Genomic DNA, 20,805 nt, shown 5'->3' with positions numbered 1-20,805 from the left:
GGAGGGGCACTGGAGATGTTTAGCAGATCGGCGTTGCCGCGCCGGACGCGTGGACCCGGCGGACGACGTGGCGAAGACGCGAGCCGCGTCCTTGCGTACGTGTAGCAGCATTGTGCGATTGAACGGAGCTGGCGTGGCTGGCGCCGTGCGTCAAACAAACCGGGTCGGCCCGGCTGACGGTCCATGATCATGTGGAAGGCCTCCAGCCTCCCGCGCGAGGAGGTGGACCAGCGGCCGGCCAGCCGCGGTCGCCGGCCGCTGCTCTCCACCTCGCTGCTGAGCCTGCACCGCCGGCCGAACCGCAGCGCTCGACTGGCCACCAGCCTGGCGAGCCTGGCTCGCAACGTGGTGGACCTGCGCTCGGACGAGCTCGAGCCTGCGCCCCGCAGAGCGGCCAACGCCGTCGCCGCCGCCGCCACCTGGCACCAGAAGGTGTACCGCTCGCTGAAGCCGAGGAAGGCGGCGAAGGGCGGCGAGACGCTGGCCTGCTTCCTCTGCGCCAGGAGCACGTGCAACACCGGCTTCGTGGTCGTGCATGGGGTCCGTCTGCACATCAACTGTCTGCGCTGCGCCAGGTGAGAAGGCCGTCCCATGTATCCAAGCTGTCGTCATGTCCTGAAGTCCTTATCACGAGACGAGACGGTACAGACCATCGGCACTGCGCCAAGCAAGATATGCGCGGTACTCAGGCAGGTCAGAGATACCATGCAGCGCCAGGTGGGAGACATTCTGTATGGTAATACATCCGTGTTAGATTTAGAAACATTACACGAGACATTATCTTAGGAACAATATGTACAATTTGATTTGGAACATTATATGCAACGGTGCAAGGGGCAATACGAATGGTTAGGACAATAACACGTATTCCGAGTCTACGTATGCATCGCAACATCAAACATCCATAGTACGGCATAGTACGGCACGACACATTCATCGCGAGCGATGATGCCTTTTACGTTATAATCTACGGGAAAACACAACGTTGTTCTGGCGTCGTATGCAATGTAGCTATTTATGTCATGTATAATTCATGATTTTTCTTAAGGTATAACGTAATTTCCGTCAGCTCAATGCAATGCAAAGATGCGGTTTCTCCGCGGCGTAGAGGAAAGCTGCTGGACTCGCAACCCAGTGTCCCAGAGTGCGAGTCCTAGAGCAGAGCTGGTGCATTGTTTGACCCGACTGAAATGGAAAGGTCGGCTGGCAACTGGCCAACGAGGGTCAACGCAGGCTCGGGTCTGTTATACTGCAGCATTGTGCGGCTCCTAAAAGCCCCGCATTCCTGTCTGGCGAAAGAGTGAAAGCAAAATTATCCGTTGGACAGGACGGCGCAACCTGGGTGGTGACGTTCGGGGAACACGTTACAAACTATGCTTAACATTTTCTCCTTACCCAAAACCACCCATGCAAAATACTTGTAATCAATTTACTTTAAAAAAGCTTAGCGTGAAGACAATTATTTGGAGCGCCTTATGATGGCAACGCAGGAAGATGCACAATTAAATGCAAATGCCTTTCAGCTGCTAAACGCACACGACATACGGAGCTCAGCATAACACTCGATTTTATCGTAACGCTTGACCACTTCAAAGGCCCGAGCAGTGCCAAACCTGCTAACGGACACCGGACGGCTGGCGCACGCTCTGGGGCTCTCGCCGCATCTCCCGGTGGCCGCCCTCCGCGCGCTGTCGGCAGAGTCGGTCCGAGCCGGCGGCGGCCGCTCGGCTGCGGCCGACAACAGGACGCGGGGGAGGGCAGACCGGATGCCCAGCTCCGGCCGATAGAATGCTGCGCCGTCCGGCCGCGCCCCAGCGGTCGCGGTGGCGCGGCCACAGTGTGGTGAGGTCACCCGACGGTGGCAGAGCGCCGACCGGGCCGACGCCGAGCTGCCATCTGTGCCGAAAATCGATCGTGAACTCGGTCCGGAGGGTGCTTGCCGGCCGCGGGTTAGCACGCGAGCGGACGGCGCCGCTGAGTGCTCGTAGTGATCTCTCGGTCGGCGTGGTCTTCTGCGGACGCCGGCCGTGCGCAGCCAGTGACCCCGATGGAGGGTCGGAGGTCGCGGAGGGCGGTGGAGCGGGGCCGCCCGCCGCGGCCGGTCAGCGTGGACGGCCGAAGCCACAACAGCCTGGTGCGTCGCGCGTGCCTAAATAGCGCCCGCTTCTCCCTCGACCTGCCCCCGGCCGAGCCGGTCAGCGCTCCGCTCACCAATTTCGAGCGTCAGCTGGACGAACCGCGCGCGCCGGCCGGTGTGCTGCGCCGCTCCAGCTCGGTCCCGCGCTCGCTCAGCGTGCTGGACAGCGCCGGTGGCGGCGCGCCGCGGCCGGCCGGCGAACCAGGCGCCGCCTACCGGAGCCACTTTCTGCTGCGCGAGGACCGCCGGGCGCTGCTGCGGCCGGCTCAGGAGCGAATGCAGAGGCAGCGCAGCCGCCTGCTGGAGACGCTGCCGGACATGCTGGCGGTGGGCGGCGGCTGGGCCGGCCGGCGGGCCCCCGAGGCCTTGGTGGAGGCGGACGGCGGTGTGCGACTCCGCTCCATGGTACGCCCGATGGACTGGGACGGCCTGCCCTTGACTGCCAGTGGGGCTGCACAAGAACGGGCGGCGACCAGGTCCCTGGAGGTACCCTCCACAGTCCGATCCAGCTCCCTGGAGGCGACTGATGGTAACGCGCAGACAACACAGCCGCAGTAAGTGTACGGGTGCTGGGACGTTGGCGCCGTTCTGGGCGCGATGTTCGGCTATATGTAGCATGCGACGCAGAGAAGGCCCAGCACTTCTTAAGGCTGCATCAGTGGCATTGTTCTCACACACCGGCACAACAGCCTTAGTGGACATTTTTAAGAGTCATTGTAAACTTCTGAACACTCTAACTGGGTGGCCTGACACCTTGGCAGTAAAAGAAACGAACCATCCTAGAGACATCTGAAGGCATCAACGGCGTAACACGTTGTGAGGTGATTAAAACGGGCATAAAGCCAAAAGCAAGTGGCAGCTTAAGACAACACTGCAAGACAATGTGTTCATTGTCCCACAGAGGACAATGAACGGGGGAACGCCGCCGGTTAGAGGCGAGCCCTGGCGTGGCTCTGTAGAGACAGCGAAGCTCGTCCCGGGCCGGTGCGGCAGCTCGACGAGGCGAAGCGGGCCCGCCCGCCGGTGGAAGGCCGCGGTGGGGAGGGCTGGCCGCTGAGGGCCGTTGATTGGCGACTCTGCGACTGCCATTCTACCACAAGCTCCTGAACTCGGCCTCATTGCCACGGCTGAGTGTCCCTCATGCGGGCAACACCAGTGTTGGGCTGGTGTCCCGGGTGCTGCCCAATCATGATCTGCCGGCTCTGCTGCCCTCTTCTGATGAACTCAGCCTCATTGCCACAGCTGAGTGTCCCTCATGTGGGCGACACCAGTGTTGGGCTGGTGTCCTGGATGCTGCCCAATCATGAGCCACCGGTTCTGGTGTCCTCTGCTGATGAACTCAGCCTCATTGCCACATCTGAGTGTCCCTCATGTGGGCGACACCAGTGTCGGGCTGGTGTCCCGGGTGCGGCCCAATCGTGAGCTACCGGTTCTGGTGCCGTCTGGTGGCGCATTGCGTGCCCAAGTGTGTTCTGCGTCGTGGGCTTCAGTATCTTTACTAGGATGTCATTATTTTGGTACAATCCGTATGCGTGACGAAGGCATCTCATGTAAAATTATCAAGGGCGTAGCTCCGCCAGATCGTAGAATGGACAATGATGATATCGAACATCGCTGGCCATCCGCCTATGAATACCGATTTGGCCACTGGCCCTAATTCTCGAATCGGAATCGATGAAGTAATAGAGCTCCACCGTGGCAAGAGTGTCTAAAGCTCATTGCTGCCCATATAGTGTAGACAGCACTATGTACCATGTTCCGTCACTCGTGTGTTAGTGAACGGACCCCCGGGGAATATGCACTCGTGAATGATAGCGCACATTGTTTTCGTCTTTTCCGTTCCTCCAGCGAGCTTCGCGCATCAACAATATGGGTTCATCCGATTCAGGAGAAGAGCTGCGCTGTAGAAAGAGCACGCTCCGGCGGTGCTGGCCCCGCTACCACGGCCCGGGCAGCGGGCCCTCTGTCCCGCTGACAGTGCCTGGCAATACGCGGGACGGGCTTGTGGGGCACGGAACACCCGCCAGCACACACGGCCCGGGCAGGGGCCCTCTGTCCTCCTGGCCGGCGCACAGGTCACACGCGGGACGGGCTTGTCGGGCACGGAACACACTCCAGCACCACGGCCCCGGGCAGCGGGCTCTCTGCCCTCCTGGCGGCCGCCAGGTCACACGCGCGGACGGGCTCGTGGTGGCACGCACACACGACGCCAGCACCACGGCCCGGGCAGCGGGCCCTCTGTCCTCCTGGGGCGCCAGGTCACACGCGGGACGGGCTTGTGGGGCACGCAACACACGCCACCACCACGGCCCGGGCAGGCGGGCCCTCTGCCCCCCTGGCGGCGCCAGGTCACACGCGGGGCGGGCTTGTGGGGCATGTAACACATGACAACGGATTTGCGTGGCTACATCTCATGACTTACTTTAATCATATTTTCTTGCGATCATATTTTTGATTTACCGTTGTCTGCATCAAGCTAACGCTAACCTGTCAGGCCGATGGAGGCACGGATTGCTTCGGCTTGGTGTTCATCTGTCATCTGTCGAATACGCGGACGGTTATGTTGTCCAGACTTCGCACGTAGACAGAGCGCTGCATTACTGCGACTCGGTCCTGACGGAAGTCCAATGTCTGAGCCTGTGTCGTTCCCTTTCCCTATTGTTTTACTTGCAAGCCGTTTGACCTCGGTCTAGTTTAAATATGTTGCATTACTTCTCCAGAACACCTCCGGTTTGGCCGTGCTGCGACAAGCCGTCCCATCCAAACACTATCCTGTATGTTGGTCTATTTTGTCTTTACTGGCATCGTTCACACGTCAAAGGTACATAACGCACAGTTGAAGGCATTCCGTAAAACGTGGAACACGCAAATAAAACACGGCAGTCACATAAAGAGTAAGCAACTGAACACTACACGTAGTGTGCGCTATAAAGATAAGGTAGTTTGAAGACTTGGTCTAAAAGTGCTTTACTACCATCAGGAAAGCTGTTTACAGTAGCACGGCAAGCTTTAAAGGCATTTTGGACATTTGGTGGTTACAAAGAACAAATCAGCCAGAACCCTGTTTGCTCTCCCTCGTGGCGTGACAGCCAATGCAGTTGATTTAGGTTATTCAGTGTCCATAACTAGGGCAACCAGTCTGTAAGAATGTCCTTAGGGTACGCCCTTTGGGTAGGCACACGTAAATGGCGGCATTAGGGCAAAGGGAGTCTAGTTGTTCTTAAACAACGTTTCGCACAAACAAATGCAAAAATAAAATAAAAAGCCGATCATCGAAACCCAAGACCGGTTATCAAAATCCAAAATAAATTACGAAATCCAAAACCAAAGCGAATGAAAATGCTGTCCCAACATTGGTCAAAGCACAGGCTAAATAAGCAGCCAGAAATATCCCTCGGTTTGCTTCGGACCGGTTGGAGCTGACTTGAAAGCACTTGTATGATGATACCTACTACCCGATTGATGCGAGTGGTCGTGCTGAAAATTGGGCAGCAAAGGCAATTTTTGAGTTCGTATGTGGAGGGGGGGGGGGGGGGGAGGAGAGAGCACCCAACTCGTGGTTTCTCGCACGACTTTACTGTTTGGTTTGCACTGACTGATAATACTTGACCTGGACGTGGCCACGCATGATGCTCATGCCGAGCGGGCTGTATCCTATTAAGCGTGGAGTTTGAAAAACAAAGTAAAGCTAAAGTGAAGGCCTCTGGTGGACCAGATCAGATGGCCGGCCTGATGGCCAGGGGATGGTCGCCTTTTGCCGGATCACGCAGTCAAGCACTGAAGACGTCCTGTCGCGGCCGCGGGCGGTCGCATGGGAAGATAAAGTTAAATGGAAACCGTTGACATAATCGGCGTGCGGAGGCAGCAGGCCTCAATGGTTTATAGGAAGACGTTAACAAACAGCGAAAATGGTGCTTAAGCCTGAAGCAATGTTTCCGGGAAATCGGAATCCACCGATTTCGGTCGGAAGTTTTCGAGGCTGATCGTCTCTTGATCTTTCCCCAATGCCGTTACTGTGAGTCTAGTACGCGGCCACACTATCTCGGCTGCTATCCGTCATGCTATGTCGGGTATTGCCTGCTTCGAGACGTCTTACGACATTGGCTGTGCTTCTTGGCATTCTACCTAAGTGCACATCGGTCTCAGCAAAATGCTGAATGGCGGGGCTAGCCCGATGGCTGACCCCTGACCTGGCCGGCTGGCAGTGCTGATGCGCCGACGGTCTGGGCAACGACGCGGCTTGATGCGTTCCCGAGCATCTTAAGTTGCGTTGGGGGACCTAAGTGACAGAGCATTAGAACATCACTTCTTTGGACCGATGACTGGGATTGACGTCGCTTCCTTTTCAGGTGCCAGATTCTGCTCGAGGTCGGGGACTGCCAGATCAGGTCAGTCCAGTGGGCTCAGCAGAGCCCAGGGGTGCAGCTGGGTCGGAGCGGGGCAAAGCCAGAGGTGTCATAACCGGGCGGGCGGGAGGAAAGGGAACAAAGCCTCGCAAGTTGTAGTTGTGTGGAACGATGGAGACGAACGGTTGATATCACGGATGGAATAAGTTGCGGACTATCACGTCTGACGTGAAGAACGTAGGCAACGCTTCGGCCAGACAATTAACCGGCCGTCATGGAATGTTACTGAACGGTGAGAAGGATTTGATGACGTTTGCTTTGAGGCACGTGTAACAACCCAAATCCTCCCATTGGAATGGCTAGGATTCGAGCCGGCGTCTGATGATGACGAGTCTCGGGCTGTTCCTTCTGGGCCTACGGGAAAGGATAGTCCATTGGCGTCAGAGCTCGGTGCCATTTATCTCCTGGATGTTTGGTTGTTTTTTCCGCAGAATTGGGCTGGTGTCTACGCTTGACTTGCTGATGGACTTGTTAGCTAATGCCATGTGTGCTGCCTCTGAGCTACGGCACAAACGGACGGAACTAAGGCGTTACGTAGTTCGCAATGTGCCCAAGACGGCAGGAGACGCATTCTTATCACGTCGCCCCACTTTTGTCGAGTTTCTGCGCTCCGGAGCATACTAAGCACATTAGCTGATCCGCAGCGGCAGTTTTAAGTGCGGATGATTGTGCACGCTGCTCGCGAAGCGTTCTCGGCTGGTCGACACCTGCAGCACAAGCCTTGCACGCTGAGAAGAGCCATTCGTGTCAAGGTACTTACAAGGATATTAGCTCGAAGGAAGCAAACGCACAAGATCGGGCAGGACGGAGTTAGGAACTGCGTAAGTCTGCAGTTCATTGTGATTCAGCGGAATTTATTTCCACCCGACGCACGCTGCATGGTGATTATTCTGTGTCGGACTCCGGGCAGTGCAGTCACGTTAGTCTACCCCGACCACCCCGAACGAAGGGAGAGACCCATTTCCTGACTCGATTCTGATGGAGTCTGTTCCTGTGACAGCGGCCTAAAAGATAAACTATCATATGAGCTTCCAAATGCAGACAAATGCTATTAAGGCTTGCGTATTTATTTCGTTAACAACTGATGGCAACGTCATTCGATCTGGTGGGCATGCAAGATGTCAAGCTATTATCGCTATCTGTAACCTGTAACCTGTTGTTGGCATGTCTCGTTCAGTTAATAACCATAATTTGGTTGATTCCTCTACACTCTGACTAAAATTATGTTGAACCCAATCAATTTCAGCCTGGCTCCACAAAGACAGGTTTGACTCCTGAGTCAGTCTTAACAGGAAGAGAAGTCAAGTGCAGGCTTCGGGCCAAGCGGAGTGAAGTGCAGGCTTGGGGCCAAGCTGAGTGAAGCGCAGGCTTGAGGCCAAGCTGTCACTTCTTTGCGGCTGATTTTTTACACGGTCCGCGATACGCTCTCTGTCGGTGGCTAGCTGCAATGCAGTTCTTGCACGGAGGATGGGTGCGGCAGTAGGAAGTATTGAATGCACGTGCTACCATCCGTCACTGTCTCCAAGGTCACGGATCTTTTTGAGTGCCCACGTTTCCACTGATGCTCAAATTAAATTAGATGTTCTGCTAGCATATAACTTTTGTGAAAAAAGTCGCAAGTCATTTTATTCCGGATAACAGGCAGTCTTTGCCCTCTCCGGTACCCTCCTTACAAGAATAACAGCACTCTGGTCCCAAAGGCAACTACGCGTGTAAAATCGGTGCCAAAGGACATACTGCGAATTTGGCATTCCGAAACAGGCCTTGAAATCGTTGACCGAGAATGTGTTATGCAGCAGCACGCGCGGTAACAGCGGGGCACCGCCTCTACCAGCGTCGCACCGAGTCGGTCTGCACGCACATTTATGCGTCGGTATGACCCACATTCGCCGCGCACCCTCGCCCTCTCGGCCCGATCGATCTCAGTATGGAAAATCTGACACTGGTGCAGCATCCAGCAAGGTCGCGCTCCGGCGTCACGCAGGCGGCTGTCGGGCGATTTTGGCTCTTGTGGATGGCGCACCCAAGGCCCAGTGCATCGATTCGGTGGCGGGCGGCGGGCCAGGAACAGCTGTGCGCTACTGCCCTTCCAGTCGAGGCGGTGCCGTCGGGGGGCAGGTGAGTGCCCTGGGGGCGATCGAGGCAACCGAATGAATGAGCTGTGACTTTCGGATGTAGGGCGAGGGTTGGGAGGGCGCTGGAGCGAAAGCTCGGGTGGAGGGGTAAGGGATCTGTGCTACCGTTGTTAATATTTGTGTTGCGATGCTTGTTTTTCGACAGTGGGGTCCGCTGTGTGGTGTGAACAGCGCTGTACTCATAGGTATCTGGGGGTCTGTCGTGCGCACGGTGATGCTAATGCATTGCTGTGCTTTATTGTTTTGCTCTTCATTCTCAAACAAGTCGAGCTCCATCTATGTCATGTTTTCATTTTCCCTGACATTTGCTTTTTGGTCCTTTGCCAAAATCGGACTTGAAAATGTATCAAAGGCCGTAAAGGACCGCGTTTTGGCAGGCACGCTACTTTATTTTGATGTCACTTGAATGTTTTGCGCTTCTCGCGCATATCCGATTATTTTAAATTGCATCCTTCAAGAACCGGTGTTAACCAACAAGTCTGTACGCAGCGCATTCCTTGACATATTGTTTTTTTATGACAATTCTTTAGAAATTGGGAGTCAGTCTTCCAAGTGTATTCGAATGTAAGCGCAATGATCACGTTTGGGTATTCCTGCTACATCGCAGTGTATTCTCAGATTCACAAACCTTACTCAACGAACCTAGGAGCGAAAATTGGCTCCACAAAATAATAAACAAAACAAAATAAAATAATAACAAAACCAAACAAAATAAGCATAAGAGCGCATTATGGTATGTGCACAGACGTGAGCCGGCGTTTTCGGCATGCCACTCGCACTGAAGCGCTAACTAATAGATCTACTGGTTTGCTGTTGCTTTTTTTGTCTTCTCAGCATTCACGCCAGACTTCGGCTACTAGAGCATATCAGGACTTGAGGGTAACTGTGTGGTGTAGGTGAACGTGCCGTAAACGCTGTAAAAAAATGGCTGACTACAACGCGATCAACAAAGTCCTGAAAAATGCAAACCTTGCGTACGTTCTAAAATATCGTCACCTTTCTAAGCCCAAACCAGGAAGTGCCCTGTTATCCAAGCCGTAACGAACTATGCCCCGACGTCCGACAAATTAAACACAAACCCCGGGGTGGCCAGTCACCACGTGGTCGGAGCTGGTGGCTGAAGCTGCAGCGTGAGTGTGTCGAACGGCCGAGCACACCGCGACAAACTCCGGACTGAGCATAGATGTATCGCCCAGCTCAGCTGCATGCTGCCTATGCTGAGTCAATACAAAAGGTTGGCATACTCAGCGGACCACAACAATCACGTTTAGTGTTGATGTCTGTGAACTGTCGCTAGTGGGGACTATATCTGAATTGTTGTATGCAAGTCGTTTGGAAAGTAAACGGTGCTGACGGAGTTCGTGTTAAAAGCTACGGTTTGATGCAACAGATGCCAGAATCAAGGCTGCCTGATGATACATGGGTAGATAGAAGCTTTGAAATTTTTCAAAACATGCGTTTATTTTGTTTACGTTTGTAAAATTGTGTTCGCTGCACACAATTTGTAAGTGGATGACAGGACAGCCGGATGCGGGCTGCAAAAAAAAACCAGCATGATTATCCTGCAGAATTGGTGGCCTTTGCAAACGATACGCACTAGGCTGACAATCAATTCCTCATCACCCAATCACGCTTTTCATCTTCTGATAGTTTTGTTGTTGCCTGGTCCTCCGGGGCTTGTCTTCTTCACCGATGACCTCTCCTGCGACGATGTGTCCTGTTCCTGCCGTGGACGTACGTCAGCGAAGGTACGAAGGTGTAATTAGATACAAGTTCCTTGTCAATTCGATCAGTTGCGTCCAAACAATCGAAGACCGTTACACAGCCACTTCACTTTGCGCCGCACGCCACCAAACACGTGCGGATTGCTGCAACGGCATACGTTCGAGCGCTATACAACGGCGCACGTCCACGAGTAGCGTGCGGGGCCTCGTGCGTGTGAGCTTAATGAGCGCGGTGCCAAGGTTTGTGTCGTGTCATTTGGGCCTTTACGACACACTCAGCTGCTCAGGCTTTATGGCGTCGCCTGCCTCTCACCCTGGCAGGAAGAGCGTGTACGTGCGGGAAATGAAACGGCATAGCTCTGGTTTTTTAGACGTTAACGCAGACGCGTTAACTTTTAACTATTGGCACCCTACACCCTACACTATGGGCACCAAGGTTTGTCAAATCATTGGATGCGTATTGAAACATCTATTGTTCATGACGTCAAACGGTCAAAATGTAAGAAATCGCTACATACAGCGGTCATAGCATACACAAATCGTCCTATGGCTGTGGACAAGGGAGAATGGCAATACCCAAGCTCGCAACATCCAAAATCGCAGTTTCAAAGCTCATAACATCCAGCGTATATGACGTTCAAAAATTGGAGAACAGTGTCAATCAAAACTTATCAGCTGGACATCGTGATCACTGGATGTTGTGAACATTGGATGTTTTGACATTGGACGCTGCACGCTTGAATGCTACAAACTCAGGCAATGAGGACGGTTTAGACGCATTTGGGATGCTATGAATGCTGGGGTTTAAATATGAGAACTGGATACCACCATCTTCGATGCTTTAAATTATCGTAATGACGGACGCTAAAACATTGCAGAAAAGGGCCTCAGCATAAACCCGTTCCTTGGCGCAAAACCTTGCAAAGTGAACGAACTAAGTACTGCTGCAAACACAGGTTCTCTTTCCTATCAGCTAAACCAAAACAAACCAGCTTAATACGCATCCGGGCGGTCGGTAGCATTCCCTTCGCTCGAGTGGGAGGGGGTCAATTTGACTTCTGAGATCTTGGAAACTAAGAGACCTAAAGGCACCAAGTTCACAGGGTGTGTTGGTTTGTACGTAAGCTCTCATATGCCAAAATTTTCAGTTCCAAGGTCATGATTTTTGGGTCATCTTACGTCACACAAGGTCAAACTCCAGATTGATGTCCAGAGTGACCCCAAACCTTGTCATGCAGGCACCGTGAACCTGGATGCATTTTATAAGCAAAAGCTCACTGGTGTTTATTTAAGGTCAGTAACCTTAAGAACGTAATGGTAAACAAAATCATACAAGACTGCACGGATTTTGGCATTTTAATAAACGCCAAGAATCACGATAGGTGGTATGTTCTTAAAACTATATGTTGACCTGGGCCAGCTAAGGCCTGTCTAATCTTTAAAAAAGTCAATGGAAGACGTATAATGTTCCTATCATCCATAAATGCAAAATGAGCACCAGAAGCTACTCCACACAGCGAAACTCTAGAGTAAAAAAACAGACTGGTTTTGACCTTGATTTGACCTTAATGCGTGCAACAAGGCCAATGGAATTTGTTAATCCAATCGTTGTGTTTCCTGAGAAACTATCTCAGAGTTATTTGGTTTCATCTAACTTTCGGCTGTTTCATTACATAAAATGGTACCCTATAAAACGTCTTCGCTGCATCCATGGCCTGAATTTGACTTGCTGTAAGTCACGAACCTTACAAATGGACGCCTAAATTTTGCATACCAAAAGATTCACTACTCAGTTATCTACCACATGCCAAATTTGGCGCGCCTACACCACGCCGTTCGGAAATTATTACGAAAAAACGTTCGGCGGTGAAATTACCCCATTCGTGTGCGTGTAAATGTAAGCTAAGTGTAAACTTAGAGCCCTTATAGTCTGTATATCGATGCAGCCAAATCGAGGTCAATCTTAGGGAAAATATTTTTCTGCATACAGTTCACCGAGGTACTCAACGCTGGCTATCACATACGATTACTAGTAATTAACAGGTAATTGGTCAAATCGACGCTGTTTCAGAGCTCAGAGATAGCTGACGGCGTCCTGTTAGGTTCTGAAAGCATCTTTTTGTCGATAATATGAATCACTGTCATCGTCTGGTTCGTCCCACGTGAAGCAAAGCCTTTTGCCGCTGGAGCGTTGTATTAAGTTACCAACCTTATGTTTTTGGTTCAATTTTACTATTGTATCTCATATTTGACAGTGTAGGGTTTCGACTGCAGGTCTGTTCCGTAAATTGCAAAGTTAATGGAAAGACCACAACGGAAATGCCTTCTTAAAGTATATTTTGAAATGAGGTCCCTCTCGCTAGTAAAGTTTGAACCCGAGCACAGTTCCGAAACAACAACAAAAAAAAAACAGCACGAAAAACACGCAATCCACGGCCGGGATAGACTTTTGCACCAGGTGGAACTAACTGCGTAAAAAAATTATGTTGAAATTCTCCAGATTTCAGTCATGCGCACGTGCACTCAGTAGTAATTTGGGGACTCTGATCATACATGAGACTTCTTGACGTTATATGGCGTCACATAACGTGTGCCGGGCTTCGCAGCCGGACTAGAGAGTGAAAGTGACGTCATGTCACATAGCCGCGGCTGCTGCTGGCTCAGGCCGCCAGCTACGCCCGTTGGGTGTCAGGCTTGGCTCGATAAGCACAAACAGCTGCCACTGCCCTCCATACCAATCTGCTGATAACCAGCACTGTCATGCGATAGCGCAAATATTGGCTCCGTTCCGTGCCCGTACGGTGGCGAAACCGAGAGAAAAGATATCCCCAGCTGCGTACCAATGTCATGCAATCGCTGACTCCATGGTCATTTTCTCCTGGAAGTTGCTTGTTAATAGTTTACATGTGGACCTAGCACGCTGTTTTATCTGGCCAGTTTCCTGTCCGCCAGCTTTGCGTGTCGTGTTTCAGGTGCGCGCGAGTGCAGCGCCACCTGCAATTTAGCTTTATCACCTGCCACCAGGGGCTCTTGCCACCTCACTTTTCTCTAAAGGTCTCCGCGCTTGGGGGTCCGCCTCGTTGCTAGACCCGACAATCTCGCTGTGAAGGGGCAAGAGAGGCAGCTTCCTCCCATGACCAATCCTCAGCGAACTCCAGTACCCCTGGCCGTTTCTTCACCACAGGAGGCCACTGCCACACGCTCAATTTGTCTGTCACAGCGCCCCGTTCTGAAAACTGAAACATGGGGATCGGTCCACATCCGTCCAATACCGAGGCGACGACAGGAATAACAGGCTTTCGTTCTAGGCCTGGCATAAGACATCAGGCATTAGGAGAATGTCATATCATGCAATTAAACTCTTTTTCGTGCAAAATAAACATTATGAATGAGTGTTGACGGCGTGCCGTCGCCACCGCTGAGCTCTGACCTCTGACCGCAGCGGAGCATCGCCGGCAACACTGCGCCGGTCATGGTTCGACCGCAGATGAGGACGAAGGGGGCGCCGGCGGCGGCCAGCCCGACGCGATGGCGGCCGGCGGCCGGGCCGCTGCCGCTGCCGCGTCGTCACCGGCTGCCCGGCGCCGCGGTGGCCTCCCTCTGCGGCATGGTGGACGGCCTCCTAGTCGGGTTCTGCTAGACGGCAGCCTGCGCCGGCCGGCGGACGGAGTCGGCGGCGGCAGCACGGATGGACCGGGGCGGCGAGCCGCGTCGACCGATGTCGCTCGCTAGAGGCCTATCCGCGGACTCGGCCGCCGCAAGGGTCGCCCAGTTAGCGGTCCAGAGATACGCCAGTTGGGCGCGTAGAACGGATAGGCAATTAATAGCTCCAGATATCTAGCTTTAACGAGGAATAACCGCTGCATAGGGGTCCAGGTGCGGTTGGTTGGTGTGGCTGGCTGCTGGGGTAGCGGTACTAATGTTTGCCATAAGCATGCCTACGGTTCACACCTGCACCTATATAAACCATTCAGTCAGATCCCGCATGCAAAGACGAAGTCGAAGGATTTTGGGATGACGTTAGACGCTTTCATGAGAGGTGTGGGAGACGACAAGGACTGCCAGACTTTGCGGTCGATTCATTCTTTGGTGACATTCTCACAGCTCCTGCCAAAAAGGGAATTATTTGATGATCCGACATGACGGCGCTGCTTTTAACTTATACAAGCTATTTTCAACAATCATGGATACGCGATTGGCAGGCTTAAAGATTGGACGTACCTACATTTCATGCTGTAGCATGCGCTCTGCACCGTTAATATTCTCCCCTGTCGTTCAGATCTACTCACCAAACCTTTGACGGCTGCGGCTAACGCCCGCCATCTTGTTTTCCGGCATGTTGCGAGAACAGCCGCTGCTGACTGGCGCATGCAGATTGTTTTGTAAGAAATACATGGCCATGGCGTCAATGGTATTTGCATTGCCGCTACGCCTGAAATCAACGTTATCGTTTTCAAGTCCTACACAATTGTTGTACGATGATAATTTATCATTAATATTGAGCATGAAGTTCTGGTTGTCGATTTCTGCTTCAAAATGTGAAAAACATCGTCATCATTTTTTTGTGCGCATCAATTTGTCAGATGCCCGGGACCTGCACAATGCACATTCGATCGTTCCTTGCAAGCCTTGAGCGTATTGTGAGTGCGTATTCGGTCGCAGTGCGCGGCCATCTGTCGCGGACGTTGCTACTCGGTTACATTCCGAACGCTGGCAACTAGTCAGACAGCCCAAGAAGCACACGAATGTTCGGTGATTGCAAACGGGAATGTGAGTCGTGTTGTAATGGCCATCCTCTTGGCAGTGTCCAATATTGCTGAAATAAACTCCATCGCCCAGCTTGATTAAAACGTGCCTGATACAACGAACGCTCTCCTGTGCTCGCTAGTCACGCGATAGCACGCGGTCCTGGGTGAAATGAACTGTTACGTTGGAGTATGTCGCGTGCTCGGGTGTTACTGGCTGACCGCTGTGCGCAAATACGATGCGAGGGCTGTGCGTGTGTTTTACTGGAATCACAAACAATATATCGATTAGCCTGATCGAGTGCTGTGTTGAACGTCGTGACCATTAATTGACTTGATTGGGTCTCTTGGGTCGCCAGTCGTAGCCGCTTTTCACACCGGCTGTCTACTGCATACATGAGAGACTTGCCACAATTACGTCATCACATCCACATCAAGTGACACCAGTGCCGTGGGAAGGAGATAAATTCCATGAATATGACATGCCGGGAGCTCCTCTGCTTAAATGAATGTGCTTGGACTGCAGTGCCCGAGGCTGCTTACTGGTTCTCTGACAGCTTGTTTCGCTATGCCGCCTGCTTACTATTCAGTGGAGAGTGGAGTCGCATGCGCTCACAGGGCCGTCACGCGATGATCTGCATATTTACGAGTGCAGATCTGGCCGTGCTGGCAATAGAGGCCGGAATACCGGAAGGGACCTCCCGAAGTGTTGAAATCCCGCGGGAAAGCGAGCTTTTTTCCGCCCGCGACAGACGAAGGTGATAATGTGGGTTTGGTAAGCAGTCTGTCATCATTCGAGCTATAGAAGAAATAAATGAACTTCAGCTGGCAGTAGCAAACGGTTGGTAACTGAATGGCTCAAAATGCCGTCTCTCATTTCTTCAAGCCAGGCTAGCTGCTGAGTTTCCAGATGAGGTCCCCTTGCTCAGCGGCAGGTCGTAAAACACATTTTCTTAGCGCAGCAACACATAGCATTTTATGGCAAAATGGAACTCCCAGAACGGTACTAAGTGCAGCAGGTGGTTTAGAACCAGCATGTGGGTTGAAATCGTCAGTGAATGCATGCGTCATGTGATATGAATGCGTGCGAATGCGTCAGTGATAACGCATGTATAAACTATGTCAATTACCACCGATCATGTGCGATGTGTAGCAGGACACGCAACGCAAAACACTATTGCGCCAAGAAACATTAACAAGACCAGCTGGTCACGGCGGTCTGATGAACCTGAAGTCGAGCCGTGCGGCATTCAGGAGGCATCAGGGAGCATAAACATAGCATTCATGTCGATAGGGAGCAAAGCATCTTCTACACCACGTCTTGATCAGTCGAAATGTCGTTTGAATTGTGTGCTTGAGGGGGATTTGACGGCCTGAAAACTTGGAATGTGTCCCACTTGTTCCGTGTTTCTGAGGCTCAAACGGGCCACCGGAACATGAGTTTTTTTTTTGGCATATAAAACGTTCCAAAATGCCGCCAATGTGGCATTCAGGTTAGGCTGGCAAGACGGTTACTAACCGCCTTGTCGGGTCGAGGAGTAGAGTATAGTTTCATGCTATTATACTGGCATGTTTGCGCGTAGCTTTTTATGGCTGCATTCCAAGTTTGGCTTCTACTTTATCACTGGCCAGCCGATACCACTTACATTAATCGGCGATCCTAAACTGATTCAATTCCCAGACATGAACACAGATAAATTGGCCACCTGCCCAGCGGGGATCGATGGAACGTGACAGAAGTTACCCAACTCGCCAGCCATTTACGGCTACTATCAGAGAGAAAAAGAAATTAGCTTTCTGAGGTCGAGCGCGTCACGCCAAAACTATTCGCCGCATATCTCGGCACATCGGCGCAGATTGGCCATAGTGGCAAATTAGCAGATCGGCCCAATCTTGCGTTTCTGAGCAGGCTGGCTGGTGCCCCAGCAAGCCAGGCCCTCGCCCCCCCCCCCCCCCGCTCCCTCCTTCGGCGTCCATCGACCGTGTGTGGCGCCGCGGCGATCTGCGGCCCTGCCCGGACAAGCCGTGCCGACGCAGCGGCATCTCTCAACGTCAAGGGCACGCGCAGCCATCGGTCACGGGCGGCCAGCGGGCCACGGCGGCTGGCCGGCGTCCAATCGCGCCTTACACAACAGAGTGGGCGTCATCAGACGGCGGCGACGGCGGCGGCGGAGGCCTGCGCGCCCCACCATCGATTAAAGCTGGCCGGCGGCCGGCGGCGGTCAACCCGCGCCCTCCCTCCGCCCCCCGCGCCCTCCGCGGCCGCCGCCGTCGCGTATCAGAGCACATTTCCCGGCGGTATTATTCATGGCTTCGGCGGCGAAAGTGATGCGTTGGGCTGAGGTGCGTGGTGCGACACCGCGCCGCCGTGTGCCTCCAGCCCTGACACGGGGTCAGGGGTCAGTCGCGGCGGCCTGGCGCCGCAGCAGACGTCAAAGCCTGACACCAGAGCAGACGTCAGCCGCGGCCTGGCGCCGGAGCAGACGTCAGCCGCCGCGGCCTGGCGACAGAGCAGACGTCAGCCACCGAGGCCTGGCGCCGGAGCAGACGTCAGCCGCCGCGGTCTGGCGCTGGAGTAGGGGTCAGCCGCCGCGGCCTAGCGCCGGAGCAGACGTCAGCCGCCGCGGCCTGGCGCTGGAGTAGGGGTCAGCCGCCGCGGCCTGTTGCCGGAGCAGACGTCAGCCGCCACGGCCTAGCGCCGGAACAGACGTCAGCCGCCGCGGCCTGGCGCCGGAGCAGACGTCAGCCGCCGCGGCCTGGCGCCGGAGCAGACGTCAGCCGCCGCGGCCTGGCGCCGGAGCAGACGTCAGCCGCCGCGGCCTGGTGGAGCAGACGTCAGCCGCCGCGGTCTGGCGCTGGAGTAGGGGTCAGCCGCCGCGGCCTGGCGCCGGAGCAGACGTCAGCCGCCGCGGCTTGGCGCCGGAGCAGACGTCAGCCGCCGCGGCCTGGCGCCGGAGCAGACGTCAGCCGCCGCGGCCTGGCGCCGGAGCAGACGTCAGCCGCCGCGGCCTGGCGTCGGAGCAGACGTCAGCCGCCGCGGCCTGGCGATAGAGCAGACGTCAGCCGCCGCGGCCTGGCGCCGGAGCAGACGTCAGCCGCCGCGGCCTGGCGCTGGAGTAGACGTCAGCCGCGGCACAAGTCGATCAGAGGCGAGACGTTGACATTCAGCAAGAGAGCCGAAATAGTCCTGCGAACGATGCGTGAGAACGAAAGTCTCCGGAGGTCGTAAATCCACAAAAGTGCAACTATTGACGCCAACAATATAACGTTGTGCACCTAATTTACACTTAACTGGTGGTAACACTGCGTTTTAAGACCATAGAAACTGGCATGTTTTAAGACCGTAGAAAATTACCATAATGCGTACCTATTCTCGCGCGCGTCACTGTAGTGAGCGATGAACGATGCTGATGTGTCTCGGAGCTGACTAACGGGATGGATGACTTTGTTTACCCACGCTTCCCTCCCCATCCAAGTACACCATTCGAGCTGATTCTCGCATGACGCTCTTGGACTATCCGACCCTCCGCAATCATTTTTCTGCAGCCGTGCGTGATCTCATCCATTATGTTCACTCTGCATAACTTGCCCCTCAGCCTCCGCCCAGAGAGCGCCAATGATAGCGTGTCGACACTCGTGGCGCACCCCCCGCGGCGGCAGACGATCGCACCGCAAGGCCGAAAGGAAAAGTTCCAGATCGAAATCCGACCGAGGTTCGGCCGCGTAATTGCGGAGAGAATATATCTCCGCCCGGGTCGACGCAGGCCGCCACCAACTCGGAGGACGAGAAAGCGTTGAGTGCTGGCGATTAACTTGATGCTGCGAGTGCTATTGGACGCCGGTCGAGTGACAGGGTAACCTTATGTCGGGAGCGGAGCTGGTCGCGTGGGGGGAGCGTTTTTGTCTGCTGCGGGCCAAGTTCTCTCGTGCGATATTGCCGCACGTGAAGATGTTTGTTCAGTTGAATAAGATAAGGAACGAATGCAAATTAATGATGATGAATGTAGATGAATAGAAAGGATTTTGATGATTATGTGGCTAAGAACTGCAAAACAGAAGCACCGTTTAACGTCATTCGTGCGCGGATAGTCACCATACCCAGCATATCTCTAACATTATTGCGCTGCTCGTACGGAAGTGTTAACGTACTAGAGTGGTCACTGAACCGTACAGCTGATCGTTTGAACATTTAGTTCGACAAAGAACATGCGTTGATCAGTAAGTGATAAATCTTGATTGCGTTTTTGCACTATGGTGTTAGATGCTCACAAACAGACATCGAGTCAGGCGTTCATCTTCTGACGCGGTACTGCGCGTGCGGGGATAGTCACCATACCCAGCATATCTCTAACATTGGGACATCTAACATCTAACACTGGGATGAACACTAGATCCGGGGTCACACTCCGGGTTTATATGAGCGATCTGGATATGTGCATACGGTAGAAACGCATACCCTCATCAACTCATCACGTCACTGCTAGAGTGGTCAGTGACTCTCGCCTGTCCCTCTGTCGACAACCTAAAAAACCCACGTCGTGTGCACCCTTACTACCGAAGTACGAGCTCTCGTCGCCGCTCAGGTGCTCGGCCTCTGCACATGACCTTGATGCGGCCCGTGTTGGAAGACCGTCGTTATCACGGCGCGATCCCGGCTAATCCCGTCCTGCTTGGCCACGCTGTCGAGCTATCGCGCTACCCGGCTATCGGGGCGGCGAAATGACTCGGTCACGTGTCTCGGGGACCGCTAATCGGCCATGGACCGACTGACGCAAACAAAAACGGATCAGCCGTCGCCGCGATCCGCTGAAATGGCCCTCACGGTGATGGATTTACGAAGGCGTCATTTGTGATAGACCCGCGGCGACAGATCGCGCCCGAGGAGCCCGACACGAAGCCGGTGTGAAAACTTGGCACCTGAAGCTCGTTCCACTGGCTATAAGCTGTTGACCGTGGGCGAGCCCCGGAGCTGCTCGCGCTCGGAAGTGCTGTCACAAGCTGTTCTGCTGGCGCCCAGCAACGCTCTTTGATTGGTTCGTGTTTTGAAGGTCATCGGCAAACAGCTCGCTTTCAATTGCACCGCTCCAAGTCTGGTTATAACTACCCGGGACAGAAAAACATGTGGCAATCAAGGGGGGATATCTGCTTTTTGAGCGGAGTGCGAATGTCAACAACGTTCTTCAAGTGAGCGATGATATATCGGCGGGACAGCTGTTATACGACACAAGAGTCGGGTGTCCTTAAACCAGTACCATCACTCCCCGTCCCAATAACACACGATGTTTGTTCAGTTTTGCAATCGTTGTGAGTCGGCTCGCTTGTTCGAGGACCGGATATTGATGTGGAGGAGGGATATTGATGTCGAGAGCAAAGGGAAGTGTCGAAAGAGCAATCAAGTATGCGGTGAATTGCATGACATGGCTGACAGGTGGTTAATCTCGCCGAGTGAAATCGATACAAACAGGGGCGCAGCTAGGGACTTGGAAAGGAGGGGGGGGGGGGGGGGAGGGGGACACAGGGCTAAATAGGCTTGTTGGCCTTCCCTGTTGATGAAAGCCCTTCCCAAAAAAGAAAAAAGGAAATTCGCATGTCGTCGGATTTGGCTCACTTGATTTATAGACAACACGACTTTCTAAGTTTATTGCTATTGTGTACTTC

General features: G+C 53.7%; 1 protein-coding gene across 1 annotated transcript; it reads left to right on the top strand.

The window, feature by feature from the left end:
* Window positions 1–44: 44 nt before the first annotated feature.
* Window positions 45–6,598, top strand: LOC119102161 (uncharacterized). Its single transcript, XM_037225510.1, has 2 exons — window positions 45–575; window positions 6,487–6,598. Exons 1-2 carry the CDS (start codon window positions 184–186, stop codon window positions 6,596–6,598), a joined length of 504 nt encoding a protein of 167 aa, XP_037081405.1. The 5' UTR covers window positions 45–183.
* The last annotated feature ends 14,207 nt before the right edge of the window (window positions 6,599–20,805 follow it).

This window comes from Pollicipes pollicipes, unplaced genomic scaffold (assembly GCF_011947565.3).
Source record: "Pollicipes pollicipes isolate AB1234 unplaced genomic scaffold, Ppol_2.1 Scaffold_56;HRSCAF=61_pilon_pilon_pilon, whole genome shotgun sequence".
Classification (NCBI taxonomy): Eukaryota; Metazoa; Arthropoda; class Thecostraca; order Pollicipedomorpha; family Pollicipedidae; genus Pollicipes; species Pollicipes pollicipes.
The sequence above is the reverse complement of the archived record's forward strand: the minus strand, read 5'-3'. Positions and strand labels throughout refer to the sequence as shown.

What these genes read in the sequence shown, in the direction of transcription:
- LOC119102161 (XM_037225510.1), top strand. Translation starts at nt 184, where the DNA reads ATGATCATGTGGAAGGCCTCCAGCCTCCCGCGCGAGGAGGTGGACCAG. An exon ending in AACTGTCTGCGCTGCGCCAG is followed by an intron (nt 576 to 6,486) that starts GTGAGAAGGCCG and finishes CTTCCTTTTCAG; the next exon opens with GTGCCAGATTCTGCTCGAGG.